Source organism: Fibroporia radiculosa (genome assembly GCF_000313525.1).
Source record: "Fibroporia radiculosa TFFH 294 genomic supercontigs, scaffold17521, whole genome shotgun sequence".
NCBI lineage: Eukaryota > Fungi > Basidiomycota > Agaricomycetes > Polyporales > Fibroporiaceae > Fibroporia > Fibroporia radiculosa.
The window spans coordinates 4,756-20,232 of record NW_012133497.1 but is presented as its reverse complement, the minus strand read 5'-3'; the positions used below and the strand labels follow the sequence as shown (position 1 = coordinate 20,232).

The 15,477-nt window shown below is 52.9% G+C and overlaps 4 protein-coding genes across 4 annotated transcripts; all 4 read left to right on the top strand.

Moving 5' to 3' along the window:
• Positions 1-1,996: 1,996 nt before the first annotated feature.
• On the top strand, positions 1,997-4,911 carry FIBRA_07902 (uncharacterized protein; the record flags this gene model as incomplete). Its single annotated transcript, XM_012329565.1, has 10 exons — positions 1,997-2,163; positions 2,213-2,321; positions 2,377-2,406; positions 2,559-2,726; positions 2,781-3,320; positions 3,374-4,130; positions 4,180-4,245; positions 4,295-4,701; positions 4,759-4,830; positions 4,885-4,911. The coding sequence occupies 10 exons, from the start codon at positions 1,997-1,999 to the stop codon at positions 4,909-4,911; spliced, it is 2,343 nt and encodes a 780-aa protein (XP_012184955.1).
• A 650-nt stretch (positions 4,912-5,561) lies between these two features.
• Positions 5,562-7,459, top strand: FIBRA_07901 (uncharacterized protein; the record flags this gene model as incomplete). The annotated part of the gene is made up of 4 exons (XM_012329564.1): positions 5,562-5,628; positions 5,690-5,726; positions 5,794-6,908; positions 6,960-7,459. 4 exons carry the CDS (start codon positions 5,562-5,564, stop codon positions 7,457-7,459), a joined length of 1,719 nt encoding a protein of 572 aa, XP_012184954.1.
• A 1,703-nt stretch (positions 7,460-9,162) lies between these two features.
• FIBRA_07900 (uncharacterized protein) lies at positions 9,163-12,945 on the top strand (the record flags this gene model as incomplete). Its single annotated transcript, XM_012329563.1, has 2 exons — positions 9,163-11,281; positions 11,342-12,945. The coding sequence occupies 2 exons, from the start codon at positions 9,163-9,165 to the stop codon at positions 12,943-12,945; spliced, it is 3,723 nt and encodes a 1,240-aa protein (XP_012184953.1).
• A 753-nt stretch (positions 12,946-13,698) lies between these two features.
• Positions 13,699-15,005, top strand: FIBRA_07899 (uncharacterized protein; the record flags this gene model as incomplete). The annotated part of the gene is made up of 4 exons (XM_012329562.1): positions 13,699-13,849; positions 13,904-14,532; positions 14,593-14,656; positions 14,710-15,005. 4 exons carry the CDS (start codon positions 13,699-13,701, stop codon positions 15,003-15,005), a joined length of 1,140 nt encoding a protein of 379 aa, XP_012184952.1.
• Positions 15,006-15,477: the final 472 nt, after the last annotated feature.

Here is a 15,477-nt window from a genome sequence, read left to right as displayed (position 1 = left end):
TCCATATGCACCAGTCGGCTGATGCTGAGGCTTGAGAAACTTGAAAACCGTGAGAGGTTCCAGGAAACAATCAAAACGGGACGATGCCGCTGAACCTGATAGGAGTAGGAACTGACGAGGCAAATCGGGACACATGTGGCACCTCTCTGGAGCATGAACCTGAGGTCGACTGAGTGTCACGATATCGCTTCCGCCCCGCGTATTATGCTCACTGTTTAACCAACGCGGCAAAACACTACCACAAAAGCAGGCCTCGAAATTATGTTCTGAGCGCCACCATAGCTGCCAAGAAAGGGAACAGCTGTCGAGAAGCCTACATATTATTATTAGGGTGTACTGAACGATAGGGCATGCATATATGCGGCGGGCCTTGAGGACTGCAGTAGTATACGTAAACGTGGATTAACGCTACGCGATATAATAGTATACGAAGACAATATCACTGAACACACTCAGTCCATCTGTGCATCCTTCGTCAAGCCATCGAAACGAGAGGATTTGATATCGCTCGTAATAGCAATCAATGAGTCCCTACACTATTCCCGGACTATAGCATCCCTCAAATTCGCGCAGAGTCAGCACACTGCAGGGGTTTCTACGCGCCCAACGTTCATGGGCTTTGCTGTTCCTGCAAATCGGAAGGGGTGGGTACACACTGAATGCGAGCACATACTCATATTCGACGATCCTGGCTTGATAGACAGGTGACTTATGGATGCACTCAGCCTGCCGACACAGGAGTAGATGTCTCCGCACTGTATCGATGTTCCCTGATGAGGCTTGCGAGAAATTCGTCGTGAAGTCGAGTGAGCAGAAACTTCATGAGTGTGGCCCGTGATTCTGCGCTTGTCGTAGCGCGAGCCTATGCCTATTTACCCCCTTGTAGCGAACCTTGATTTTCCATCGGGAACTGGCATGATCAGCCTCCGACAAGTCCAGGGCGACAGAGAAAGGGCTGGCGCCAGCTGCGATCTCCGATGAGGGGCAGCTTCCTCTGCAAATGTCTTGCTGGTTGGAATGATCAGCAGGAAGGTCGCTATACCGCCAGATCTAGCTACGGCAAGACGCATCAAGATTGATATCCCACTTGAAGGAATTTTGGCATAGTAAGCGACACTGAGGCAGATAGCTCATATCTGACAGTAGTGCTTGCCCACATATTTGAAATGCAGCGCATGCGTCTAAGAGTGCGTTTGCACCACTAGTCAGCAGCAAATCAGCGACAAACTAAGTATGCCAATGTAATTTCTGAAGCATTGGGCGCCTCAGACTAGAAGCATAATGGCAAGACGCGTTACGACAGTATCAAGTCGAATACGATTACAAAATTGCTCAGTGAACTCACATGCACGCCGACATCACCGACACATAGTGTAGATTTCTCCCAGTATATTCAAGCTAGACGCACAACACAACACACATTCTATGGCGATATTGAAGGTAAAAAGAAACTCACACTGCAGGTTTGTTGCAGGTTCGAGCGAGATGCACGCCAGCGGATAAGTAGTGCCCGTCGCCCGACGGTTGACTCGAGGCCCTCGCGCTAGGCTGGCGGGGCCGGGTACGTCTCGCGTGGGACCTGGGTTCCGGATCGCGTTGTCCGGTGCAAATGATGTGAAGTAGCTACACTTATCCTCGGCTGCCTTGTTGTGGGAAATTTAGGGTCTCATACTATCACGCAGACTTGAGGGCCAAAGAAGAAGAATGGTTGGCATTTAAAATTTTTCAGAAATCATGAATGAAGAGAGGTCACTTGCGACTGCATGAACTGGAGCGCACGACGAGGAGATGGAGAGCGGTGAGGCTGGCGGTGTGAGCGGCTCGTCGGACAGCGTCGGCGAAAGAGCGGAGTGCGGGCTCCGGAGGTAATCGGCGCTTTCGTCCGACGTCGACCAATCAACAGCCATAAATTCGTCGCGCTGCACGGCGTTTGCCGGCATACGTCTTCATTTCCTCCTCCTCGTTTGTCTGCTGTCGCTCGTCGACGCTCGCGACGATGCTCAACCTCTCCTCCCGCACCGCGCATGCCTGGCGGTCGCTTCAGCGGCTGGCCGCGGGCATGGCCACCGTCGCTGATACCAAGGTCCCCATGTCGCTCCTCGAGCCCAACGCGTATATCAACTATCAGCGTATTGAGAACAACCTCGCTGTTGTGCGCGACAGGTGCGTCTCCTGGCACTGGTGACTCGACTCCCCCTTATGATATGCACAGGCTCAAGCGACCACTGACGCTCTCGGAGAAGATCGTGTACGGACATCTCGACGACCCTCATGGCCAGGATATCGTCCGCGGTCAGAGCTACCTCAAGCTTCGCCCCGACGTGAGCAATTCGACGTGTCTGGTTACTTTGCTTGCTGATACGCCTATCCCTGCAGCGAGTAGCATGCCAGGATGCGACGGCTCAGGTAAGCTTTTGGCGCCCGTTTTGCTCCGCCTCTCCGTCATCTCTGGTGTCGACATTGCGCATACATCCGTCTTCTGAGCTCCTCTACCCTACGTTTTCCACTCGCTTAAATTCTGCGAAGCACACGTGTTGACGTCATGCATTACCCCGCAGATGGCTATTCTCCAATTCATGTCGGCAGGTATGGCCACTGCCGCAGTCCCGACCACTGTCCACTGTGACCACTTGATTGAGGCCCAAATTGGTGGCCCGAAGGATCTGGCGCGTGCCGTGAACACGAACAAGGAGGTATACGATTTTTTGGCTACGGCTACTGCTAAGGTACATGCTTCGTCCTCACAGCTACAAACGTGGTATTTACCGTTTTAACTACAGTATGGTCTTGGATTCTGGAAGCCAGGCTCTGGTATCATCCACCAAATCATCCTTGAAAACTACGCTTTCCCCGGTGGTCTCATGATTGGCACTGATTCGCACACTCCCAACGCTGGTGGTCTTGGAATGGTCGCGTGCGGTGTCGGTGGTGCAGACGCAGTTGATGTCATGGCAGACATTCCCTGGGAGCTCAAGTGTCCTAAGGTTATCGGTGTCAACCTCACAGGCAAGATTAGTGGCTGGACGTCGGCCAAGGATGTCATCCTGAAGGTTGCTGGTATTTTGACCGTCAAGGGTGGAACAGGTGCCATCGTCGAATATAAGGGTCCTGGTGTTGAATCCCTCTCCTGCACGGGTATGGCTACTATTTGCAACATGGGTGCTGAAATCGGTGCAACGACCTCTCTCTTCCCCTTCAACCACCGTATGGTTGACTACCTTCAGGCGACGAAGCGTGGGGACATTGCCAAGTACGCACAGAGCTTCGCTCACAACCTTCAGGCTGACAAGGATGCCGAATACGACCAACACATCGAGATTGTGAGTTTTATTTGCCATGTATCTGCAATAGACTTTTCATCATTGTTGTGTAGAACCTGTCTGAGCTCGAGCCTCACATCAACGGTCCTTTCACTCCGGACTTGGCCACTCCACTTTCCAAGTTCAAGGATGAGGTTGTCAAGAACGGCTGGCCCACCGAGCTCAAAGTCGCTTTGATCGGTTCATGCACGAACTCTTCGTATGAGGACATGTCTCGCTCCGCTTCCATCGCTCGCGAGGCTGCTGCCCACGGTCTCCAGACGAAGAGCAAGTTCACCGTTACACCCGGATCGGAGCAGGTTCGTGCTACTATTGAGCGTGATGGTCAAATCTCTGCCTTTGAGGATGTTGGCGGTCTGATTTTGGCCAATGCTTGCGGTCCTTGCATTGGTCAATGGGATAGGCGCGACGTGAAGAAAGGCGAGGTTAACTCTATCATCACTTCTTACAACCGTAACTTCACTGGTCGTAACGACGCAAACCCTGCAACCCATGCCTTCGTCGCCTCCCCTGACATTGTCACCGCCATGGCATTCGCTGGCGACCTCCGCTTTAACCCCCTCACCGATACGTTGACTGGTGCCGACGGCAAGCCGTTCCAGTTCTCCGACCCTTCCGGCAACGAACTCCCCCCCAAGGGCTACGACCCTGGCCAGAACACTTTCCAGGCTCCCCCTGAGGATCGCGTCTCCGTCCAAGTGGCAGTTGACCCCAAGAGTGACCGTCTCCAACTGTTGAAGCCGTTTGCTCCCTGGGATGGCAAGACCCCGGCTGACCTCCCCATTCTCATCAAGGTGAAGGGCAAGTGCAGTAAGTTACTCAACTCGAATACGAGACTTTTCACTGAATTACTTCATAGCCACGGATCACATCTCTGCTGGTGGCCCCTGGTTGAAGTACCGTGGACATCTCCAGAATATCTCACGTAAGTGTGCATGAGATTACTCATACTTGTCCTAACGATCGTCTTCCAGAAAATTGCTTGATTGGTGCGATCAACGCCGAGAATGGTGAGGCGAACAGTGTCAAGAACCAGGTTACTGGCGAGTACGGCGCTGTTCCACAGACCGCTGCGTACTACCGTGACAACGGCATCAAATGGGTCGTTATCGGTGATCACAACTACGGTGAAGGTTCCTCTCGTGAACATGCTGCCCTTGAACCCCGTTTCCTCGGTGGTCTCGCTGTCATCACCCGATCATTCGCGCGTATCCACGAGACGAACTTGAAGAAGCAGGGTATGCTCGCTCTCACATTCGCCAACCCCGACGACTACGACAAGATCAGCCCAAGCGATAAGATCGACATTCTTGGCCTTGAGTCGTTTGCACCTGGAAAGAATTTGACGCTCGTCGCGAAGCACGAAGATGGCTCGAAGGATGTATGTACAAGGTTATTCGTATTGGGGTAGGGTTGCTGCTGACAGATGATTTTATAGGAAATTTCTCTGGCACACAGTTTCAATGAGGGTCAGATTGAGTGGTTCAAAGCCGGCTCTGCTCTTAACCTCGTATGTTCACTCGCTTTCATTCCATTAAATGGTGGTATTGACTGTTCATTGTAGATGGCGGCGAAGGCGAAAAACCAGTAGATTAGTTATGCGCATGCTGTGACGGTCGCTGCTGGAGGATGGACGCTCCTGAAGTCAGAGGTTTCAGATTTTCGCTGCTCTCATAGCTTACTTTGTATTCCTCCTTTTCCCGCTACGTCTCGCATTTTCTACTGCTACCCTGTGTAATGAATTAGAATTACGAATAAATTTTTATGACAGTCTGGTGAGTTGATACTTGGAGTGAAACTAGTCTACAGTCCTGCTCTAGTGGCTGTTGCGAAGTGGAAGTGAGCACAAGGGAAGAGCAGGTGTACATGCAGGTGACCACAGGCTTCAGCTAGCGGATCTAGAGGATGGAGGGCGACAATAGTCTCGACTCGTCGAGATCAGCATATGGGAGAGCAGCGTGAGGCGCAGGAACCAGTCTTAGCATTAAACGATCGGGATACATTCCCTCGGAGAACAAGTGGTTTTGAGAAGTCGACAAGTACCTACTCTAATTCGAATGTACATACGTTGTTCGGTGTTTAGAGTTTGTAATCTAATCTGTGATGCCCCTTATCAGGCCCTCGGGGTCTTGCCTGGTGCTTTCTAGGGGCAACATGCTTGCCTCTTCCGCATGATTGCCCCTAATGCTCGTCAAAATGACAGTCCCGACGCCTGCATTCTACCAGAGGATAAGGTATAAAATGCCCCTTTGTCCTCCCTCTCTCTTCGCTATCAAGTTTTTCACCAAGCGAATTCCTGTTCAAGCCAGTCCTTTAGCTTTTACTATCCCCTCGTACTAATTTTGTCGTTCTTTCCTCTCTTCTTCCAGTGACTTCGACAGACATTCCTCCAGAGCTCCTCGTCAGGTGCGCCAACTCCGCTAGATCCCCAATCTTTCCTACCGCTATCGTTGACACATTCCTTTCCAACCAGAGCTTCGCCGATTGCCCCACCAATAACCTCCTCTCCGCCCCCGTACTCCGTATCCGAGTCAGAGGCAAAGTTTTACTATGCAGGCTTGCCCTCCAACCCTCTGTTGGTCTACCGTACTGGACACACGCCCTGGGAGAAGCCTACTGGCCCCGAGGCTTACCTTGTGCTGAAGGAGGTCAAGCCAGTCTTCAGTCACGAGATTGTAACCGTCTGGGACGACCTGGGCCCAAAGGTCTGCAGCTGCCTGGATTACGTGCAGGTCACTTGGACGAGTGTCGATGTTGTTCGCTTCGCCGAGGTCGGGAAGACTCCTGGTTCTCCCGTTCTATGGATCGGGGTCATGCCCCAGTCTCTCTCCAGCGAGGACGCTCACATCGCGGCTGTCGATTGTCAGAAACTCCTCCAGTCGTACAAGCTCACCGACGTCGAAGTAGAGTTTAGGGAATCCATTTTCGCCCGGTCTGCTTGTCTTCAGCTCCTCCGATCCGTCCCTACCTCAAACCCCACCGCTGTTGTTCGCGACCCTCTAACCCCCACCCTCGGGCTACGGATCGCTGCCCGAGCCACGCCATACACTGAGGGTACCGGAGCTCTATATATCTCTGAAGGCAGCAACAGCAACAAGGTCTACGTTCTTTCCGCCCGGCACGTTGTTTTCCCCCCCGATCTAGGAAATAACGAGCTCTACAACTGCACAGATGTCTGCGGGCCTCGTCGCCAAATCCTTCTCCCCGGCCCCAAGGCATTCCAGACGTTACTCAAGTCCACCGCGGCCGAGATCTGGAGACACAATGCTGTGGTCGGCTACAATAAGCGGCGGCTTGACGACTTCAAGGACGACGACTTCCAGGATGACGATGGGATGAGGGAGCGGGCAAAGATTGAGCGTTATTTGAAGGACGATGCGGTGACGATCAAAGCCCTTTACCAGTTCCACGATGAGACCACGAGGTACTGGAGCAAAGAGAGCCAGCGCGTCATCGGTCACGTCGCTTACTCCCCTCCCATCGCCGCCGGGACCGGCGCTGAACGTTACACCGAGGATTGGGCTTTCATTGAGCTCGACCACGACAAGATTGACTGGAACACTTTCAAGGGCAATGTTATCGACCTTGGTACATTTTGGTCTATGTCACCAAGGTAGTCAATCTAACTGCTATGTCTAGGTGAAGAGACTTTGATTTCAGACATTACCTTGCGCATGTCCCCCGGCCCCGTGGGCCTCATGTCTTTCAAGTACCCGGGTGACCGCCTCTTGCGGCTTCGGGGCGTGATCGAGGAAGACGAGCTACGTTGCCCGCAAATGCTCGATGCTCACGGCGAACGGTCCCTCGTTGTAATGAAGAACAGCTGTGCCACAGGCCTGACCATTGGCTGTGCTACTGGCATCAAGTCCTTCGTGCGCGAGTACTTCCCGGACCGCAGTCCGGAGATGTCTATAGAGTGGGCGATCCTTCCATACGATCAGAAGTCTGGCGCGTTCTCCGCCCCAGGTGACTCCGGCGCCATCATCGTTGACGGCGAGGGACGTATTGGAGGTCTCCTCACTGGCGGTACAGGCCAGACAGAGTCTATCGACGTCACGTACGCGTCGCCTTTCTACTGGCTCTTGCAGCGTATCCGGACTCACTTCCCCAATGCTGTCCTCTACCAGCCCACAGCCTAGGCGTCGCGACATTGATCCAAAAGACTCTGCCGAGGCGGAAGAGGCGAAGACGTCTCGTTCCTTTCTCCACTTGCTTTTTGCTTCTATAACGTCTTGTCCTTCCTCCACGCTCCTTTATCTGAGTTGGCTGTTGGTGCAGACGGGTGCTTTGGTTAGTGGACTACTGTATAGGTTCATCTCTCCCTCTCGTGTTTTCATAAAACGACCTTGGGTTTAGATCCCAGACTAGTGGACCCGTTGTTCAGGTTCGTCTCCTCTCATCTCCTTTCTTTCCTTTCCATTTCATTGTATCATTAATGACTTTCTATTCACTGCCCAGGTTCCAGGCTCATAGACACATGTACCCGTCTTGCCTAGCTGTCGATGATAATGAGCATGAAATAGTAAAGTTTGCAAGCATCAATGGTTGAACTTACACGTCGAAGAGGGCCACTGCGCGGCTGTAATTTCTTTCAGTCCCAGGTTGGAGCTCTTTCCTGGCTTCTTTGTTGTTAGTAATGCCTGACTTGTCTCGACCGCCCCTCTCTTCACCCCGGTCAAGGAATGCGTTGAAAGATATAGGGCAGAGGTAAGGGCAGCAAGGTCTGCAGAGAATAGTGTGGATAGAAGGAGAGGACGATTAGGATATCAACCAGGGGGATTTGGTGGAGGAAAGGTGGAGGAATGCGCGAGGGAAAAGGCTTGACTTCCGCGTGCGCAGCTCGTCCACCTAGCTGTGACAAGATCGAAGACCGCTTTTGAGGCATCGGGCAGCGTAGATGCGAGCATCCATGCTGTTATATCCCAGGATTGGGTCTGGCCAATCTCGGTAATACTCACCCTCAGATTAGGTTGAAGCGGTGTTTGGCATTTGCTCATGTCGGTGATTTCAACTGTGGAGATAGAAGGTTCTGACTCTGTGTTTCAGAAGAGTAATAGTAACAAATATGTTTATGACCGCATCCTACACCTGCTCTACTTCATTGTCATTGATTCCTCTATGCTCTGCATTAGAAGTGTCCTGAAGCTGGAGCTGAGATACATAGTGAAAGACAGGCTGTACTATCTCTACGTTGTACATATATATATATATATATGATACGCAGCCGCAGTCGCTCTCCCTTTGAGTTGTTCGAGAGCCGCATCCCACTGCGTCTTATCTGATGTGACCATCCTCCATCTGACTATGGTCTACGGTCTATCACATTCTGAAGCGTTTGAAGCGTAGCTGGAGCCAGTGTCGGATTTGAGGCCTGCCCTCGAGGCTGAAGGAGAAGCCGTCACGGTATCGAGGTGGATATTACCGATACTGACAAACCTATTTGACAGTGCCAGATCAGGAGCAATCCATAGACATTGCAAAGGACTCGAACGATGATGCAGGGCGACTGAGTGGTGATTAGTCAATGAAAACTAGTATCATCGAACTGGGTCTAAGTTCGGGCTAGAAACAAGCGCATGCTAGGTTGCGATTTGGTACTACTGGTGGTTGATGTATATATCTCTATTGCGTCTTTCAAGTTGTGGGAGGAGCCGCTCAAGATGTTGACGATTATTTATACAAGCGCTGACCAGCTTGGGCCAGGAGGAGAGAGATTATACTAGTAAATGACTTGTTAACGTCGCTTTGGCCCCCCAATCTGACTAACGTATGTTGGACTTGAACGACCGTTGCATGGGTCTTGTCTGAACCGTCTTTCGGGTCTCGACACTACGGACTGATCATGCGCAACGATGCGACCGAAGAGGCTGCTCTCGGCCTGCTGGGTCTCGGAATCACTTCCGCCTTTGACTCTGTCTCGACCGTCCCGCTCAAGCGCAAACAATCTTCGTCTTCGTCTACTCATCTGCCAGAAGAAAGAAACTCTACCGCTAGCTCAGACTCTATAAACTGCATTTGCGGCTTTACCTACGACGACGGCTTCTCTATCGGCTGTGATTCTTGCTCGCGCTGGTGCCATGCTGCTTGTTTTGGGATCGTCGAGTCAGAGGTCCCCGAGGAGTGGCAGTGTTGGGTCTGCAGTCCAAGACATACCGACCGAGAACGCGCCGTCCGCGTTCAGAAGGCTCGTCAGAAGGCTGCTCTTCAACACGAAGCCGAGCGACAACGGCGTCGAGTGAGCCCAGGCGTCGATAGGAAGGGCCGTCGCGCCAGTGCTGCTGCCATCGAGGGCAGTGGCTCCCACAAACGCAAGAGGAGGCTCTCTATCAACGTCCAGCCATCTGTGGAGGACGAGGTGGTCGACATCGACGAGCCATGGACTCACAGTTACGTGCACATCGACAAGGACATCGTCCCTCACGACGAAACCCGCGATAAGCTGCGCCGCGTCGCAACCCAGTGGAGAGGCGTGATGGCCATCGACTCTGATGCGAGCTCGTCTGCGTCTCCTAGCACCACTCCCGCTGTCTTGGGCACAGACACACTACTCTCAGCATCACAGATACAACTCCAGCCGCTCAACAAGGCCGCCATGCAACCAGCGTTTTCCGCCAGCTTCGACCCGTCTGTCTTGCCGCCTTCGTATGCTGTTCACGCCGCTCGTGCTATCCCCTCGGCAGGGTACATTACCCCATACACATCTACCATCACCCCATCGACGTCTTATCTCTCAGACCCGTTGAATGCATATGCACACCTCAGCATACCGAAACCATTTGTGCATCTTATTGGCCCGCCACTCGATGTTGCTCTCGACGCGCGACTTGCGGGGAACACTGGCCGCTTCGTTCGTAATGGGTGTCGACCAAACTCTGTGCTTCGTCCAGTGCTATGTCACCGCAAGAAGTCTGCCGCCGCCAAGTCCCTCCATGACGGTGGTGTAGATAATGACGACACGCTTACATTCGGAATATTCGCCCTTCGTGACCTCAAGGCCCATGAAGAGGTCGTCCTGGGCTGGGAATGGGATGACGGGAGTGTGGTGCATCACCTACCGGCGCTGATTGATAGTCCGCATATGTTCCCGTACGTGCCATACGTCTCCGCCTTCCTTCTCTCCGTTTGTTCGGTTCTAATAGTGTGCACGCGTTCTCATAGCCCGCACCAACTACGCCACTTCCGTCACCAGCTGATGTCGATGTTGCATGCACTTTCCTCGACGTTTACCACATGTGCGTGCGGGTCGAAAACGAAGGACTGCGCCTTAACACGTATGGCGGAATTTGTTGACAGCGGGACACCACCAACCCCATCTCCTTCGCCACCCTCTACTCATACATGGGAACCTTTTGGGGAGAGCCATCGGAAGAATGCAGAGTGTGCAGAAGAGCGGGACCGTGCGTCTGAGGGGCTCGCAAGACGGAAAACAGACCTAGGACCCTTGGTAGGCGTCGAGCGCGGTTTTCGCGTAAAGGAGAGAGTGCCTTCCTCTGGGGGCATGACCGGTGTTGAGCTGATTCCTTCAGCTCGCCACGCACATCTTCCGACTGAACCTGAGCCACAGGCATCAGGATCTTTCGCCGCGATAGTAAGCGAGCGACCAAGGTCGACGTCAATGCGGCGCGTTGTCTCCACATCGGCGTTGAAGGGCAAACCCCCAGTTCGCTCCCAGCCAACGCAAACAAGCGACCGCAAAGGCAAGGCAAAAGTAACGGACGAAGATCTACCATCCATCGATATCTCTGCGTCTCGCTCCGCGATGGATGTCGATGACCCTGAAGAAAGATTACCACCGAAGCTACGGAAACGCTGGATACATAAGAGTTACGAGACGCTGCGGGACAATTATCGACGCGAGACGACTCCCCCATCAGCGGTTGTGTTTTCCGATGAGAGGCCAAGTGACCGCATTGATACTGACCAGGGCAAGGATGGCATGGACATTGATCGGTCCACGTTCGGTATGCCATTGGATTTCTTTGCTTATCGTCTAGTGTACTAATTCAACTACTGTGCATCAGATCCCAAGGAGATGCCCCCACCTCCTTTGCCCAGTTCACGTAGTAATCCCGCCTCAGCACCACTCTCTCTGCATCTACCTGGCAATGGCGCGTCTGATGCGTCGATGTCTCCTTCGATTCCTTTCGCTAACTTAACGCTCCTTTCGCCTGCCCTTTCGAATCCTTCAACCTATTTTGCACGTCGTCGATCAGTGTCTCCGTCCGTACCCCGCAACCCGTCTCCTGTATCTTTAGTGACTCAACCGAATGCCCACAAGGAGATGAGGGATTCGGAGCCAAGCTCGGAACTTCCTGCCGTTGAATCACGCCGTATCTCACCCACTCCCGTAGTTCATGATGTGCAAGAGCCTGCACCTGGACCACTATCCATTTCCGCCACCCCGGACTCTTCTGGGTTGATATCAGAGAATCACGCTGACCAGCTTATTGATGGTATCGCCTTCACTCACGTCCATGCATCCAGCGTTGGTAGTTTGACTATGCGCGATGACAAACCTTCCCAGCAGCACGAAGTGCCAATTTTAGACCAGAGCCTGAAAACACCGAATAACGCCCCATCTACTGAACGTTTGCCCGAGTCAGACCAGACTCCATTCCTTCCTCTGCCTCCGCCTCCACCTCCGCCTTCTAAAGTCAAGATGTCTCTCAAAGACTTCGCAATGCGGAAAAAGAAGAAGAAGGAGGAAGAGCTGATGAAGGCACAGACATCGCCGCCTGCTATCTCGCTTTCGCTCGATGGAGTGTCGCTGTCGCCGGAGATCACTAATGAGCCTCTTCATCCAAATTTACATTCCATGCCAGATTACGTACCAGCGATCGAGTCCATTCCGCCTTCAGATCAACCCGGCTCTGCTCGAGCAGCGCCTGATCGATCTCCAACTGTGGAGGAGCGACGTCTCGAACTGGATGGAAATCTGTCTGCTTCGGATTCACTACAAGCTAAGATTGAAATGGTCGAAGTACAAGTTTTGCCATCAGATATCCCTCAAGTATCAGAGTCTATCAAGTCCATTGAGGCGAACGAACCAGCTTTCTCTAGTTCTAAACGCATGGAACCTTTCACGAGGCGTAGCGGGACACCTGAGCCTCAACTCAGAGCAACAGGGCTTTCCGATCCAGCACGCCGCCGTTCATCCAGCTTCAGGCACTCTCGATCACCGTCGCACGACCGCACTTCTACGTCATCATCGCAAGAGCCGCGACAACAAGCCTCGCAAGAAGACGGCGAGATACTCTCCCCGCCCCTTCAACCGTCTCCGCCTGCGCGCCACCTCTCCTCGCGCTGGTGCGCACCGCCACCAACGCATCCTAGATCGTTCTCTGACCGCCCGTCTCGCCTGCCGTCCAACTACCCACCGTTCGCGCTGCGCCCACCGCCACCACATACTTCGTTGCGGGATCGATCCCTACCCGATAGAGGGTTACCAATCGGCCCACGGGCGCTGCGGGCGGCAAGCAGTCAGTATGTACCGCCGCCCCCGCCGCGTCTTATTCTGCGGCCTGCAATCGCCCGTGGACCCTCTGTGGATCGCGATCGGCCGGCACCAGACTGGGAAAGGTGGAGAAGCAGTCGGGAGCCGGGCCCAGGACGGGGATGGCGATGACGGCAATCCTCTCGTAGTTCTTTTGTTTATTCTTTGTGCGTGTGTACACTGCTTGTTTTCGCTACTGTCTTTCCCGATGCCCTATTCTGACTCCCCTCAAAACTGATAGCGTATAATTTGTTTGTTAGTGCTGAGTTATTCTGCATTCGTTCTATATTTTTCTTGCTCAAATGAAGCAGCAGTGGCTGATCGTTTGATCGTCCAGAGTACCACTGTCCGTCAGGATTACTCTTGTGCGGACTGTCTCATTTTTCTAGTGATGTCGGGTTCCAGTGTTACTGTGAGCTTACTCCTGCGGGGTTGGTTATTCTACCTTGCCACGTCTTGGTGGGAACCTGCAAATTCTGAGCATTGAGTAGGGTGGGTTGCAGGATGTCTGAGAGCCATTCTTCTCCCGTAAGTCTATCTTTTATCGCAAGGCGAGCTGGGGACACTTTGACTGACTCAAATAATCCAGACTTCATACTGGAGAGTACGTGTTGTGAAGCGAAATTGAGTGGAAGGGTCCGCAGTACAATGTACCTCCAGCCAGCAGTGTTAACGATACACGCTAGATACTGTGCCTCTGCATCGGCCACTGCCCGAGGCAAACAAACAAACCCGAGGCATCTATGCTTCTTCCATAAGTGGCCTTACAAATCGAATATCAAAGTAGCCGCTCCAGAAAGCTCGTTTTAAAGGCCGTATCATATATCTTGCCTACCCTGTGTTGCATCCCACCACTCACTTGCGAATCCCCATAACGAGTACGACATGCCCAACCCAAATCGCGTCACTGAGAAGCTCTTCCAGTCGCCCTCTAAGTACATTCAGGGTCCATCCGCGATTCATAATGCACCAAAGTACCTATCATCCTTTGGAGTTGCACCGCTGCTACTTTGCGATGACTTTGTCTACGGGATTGGTGCGTTCTTGATTGCGGGCTAGTTTCGCGTGCACTCATAGTATTCCGCGACAGCTGGTGAGGGGCTCATGGCCGCGCTCGAAGTAGCAAAATTCAAGGTGACTCGAGGCATTTTCGGCGGCGAGGCATCGAAGGACGAGATCGTGCGCCTCGGAGCGCTCGGAAAGGATAAGTTAGTTGATTTCATTATCGCGCTTGGTGGCGGCAAGACCATCGACAGCGCTAAGGCCATTGCAGATGACCTAGGGCTGAAGGTCGCCGTGTTGCCGACGACCGCATCGACCGACGCACCTTGCTCTGCCGGCTCCGTCCTTTACCAGCCGAACGGGAAATTTGAGAACTACAGATTTTACTCAAACAATCCCTCCATTGTCCTTGTCGACACAAGTATCGTTGTCCAGGCACCCTCACGCTTCCTCGCATCAGGCATCGGCGATGCGCTTGCGACAAACCTCGAAGCTAAGGCCGCCCGTAACAGCCCGAACTTTGGGGGTGGGCTCCCGACTGAGGCTGCTGTAGCAATCGGTGCGAAGTGCGAGGAGATCCTATTCAAGTACGGCCGGCAGGCAGTGGAGGCTAATAGAGCCAAGGCCGTCACTCCAGCGTTTGAAGCCGTCGTAGAGGCGAATACCCTTCTCTCTGGCCTGGGCTTTGAGTCTGGTGGTCTCGCCGCCGCACATGCTGTGAGGATGAGGATTAACCGTGTTGGGCCTGCTGGATATCTTACTGATGCCTACCTGTAGATCCACAATGGTTTAACCGCCATTGACAACCATACATTGCATGCTAAGATGCATGGGGAGAAAGGTCAGGACCGCCCCTTCGAATACACTCGCCTCATCAACTAAAATGTGTACCAGTCGCCTTTAGCACAATCTGTCAGCTCATCCTTGACAGCGCTCCTACGTCTGAGATGGACCGTTACATTTCGTTAATGGCCTCCGTCGGGCTTCCTACAACGTTGGCTGATCTAGGTATTGGAAACGCGACCGATGAAGAGTTGAGGCGAGTGGCGGCTCTTGCATGTGCGCCGAACGAGACGATCTGGAATATGGACAGGGTGATCACCGAAGAGATCGTGTTCAATGCAATTAAAGGAGCAGACGTCGCAGGAAAAGACCACAAAGTACGCACCGGGTCTGTAGGTTTCCTGTAATGGATGGATGGAATGCAGTAGGAACTTTAATGGCAGGAGACAATACGACCCAAGAGCGTTGCGCTCGATTTCTCAAAGTCCGTTTTCACACGGTCTAAACTAGATGACTACGGTCAAGTTAGCCCAGCCGTTCTGACGAACGAGCTGCTTTCGCAACGGAGTTCAAAAGTCAGAATGACTGGGTACGAGCCTAGGTTCCATACTATTTGCTCTCTAGACATTTTTTCGTGCCAGCGAGTCGTCTGTTTATCGGACGCTCGTTCTCCCCGCCTCCGCCATTGTCTATCGGTTGCGTCCACCGTCTCACTCCCCACATCGTCAAAATGGGAGAACGATGATCCGCGCTGGTGGCGACTGGCAACTCTGGACATGAATAGACAATAGACATGCTCAGATAAGATACATATGGTCTAAGATCAGTCCATGTCCCAAGCCTATCTGAGTATATCTATCTATATCTGTACGTTGCCTT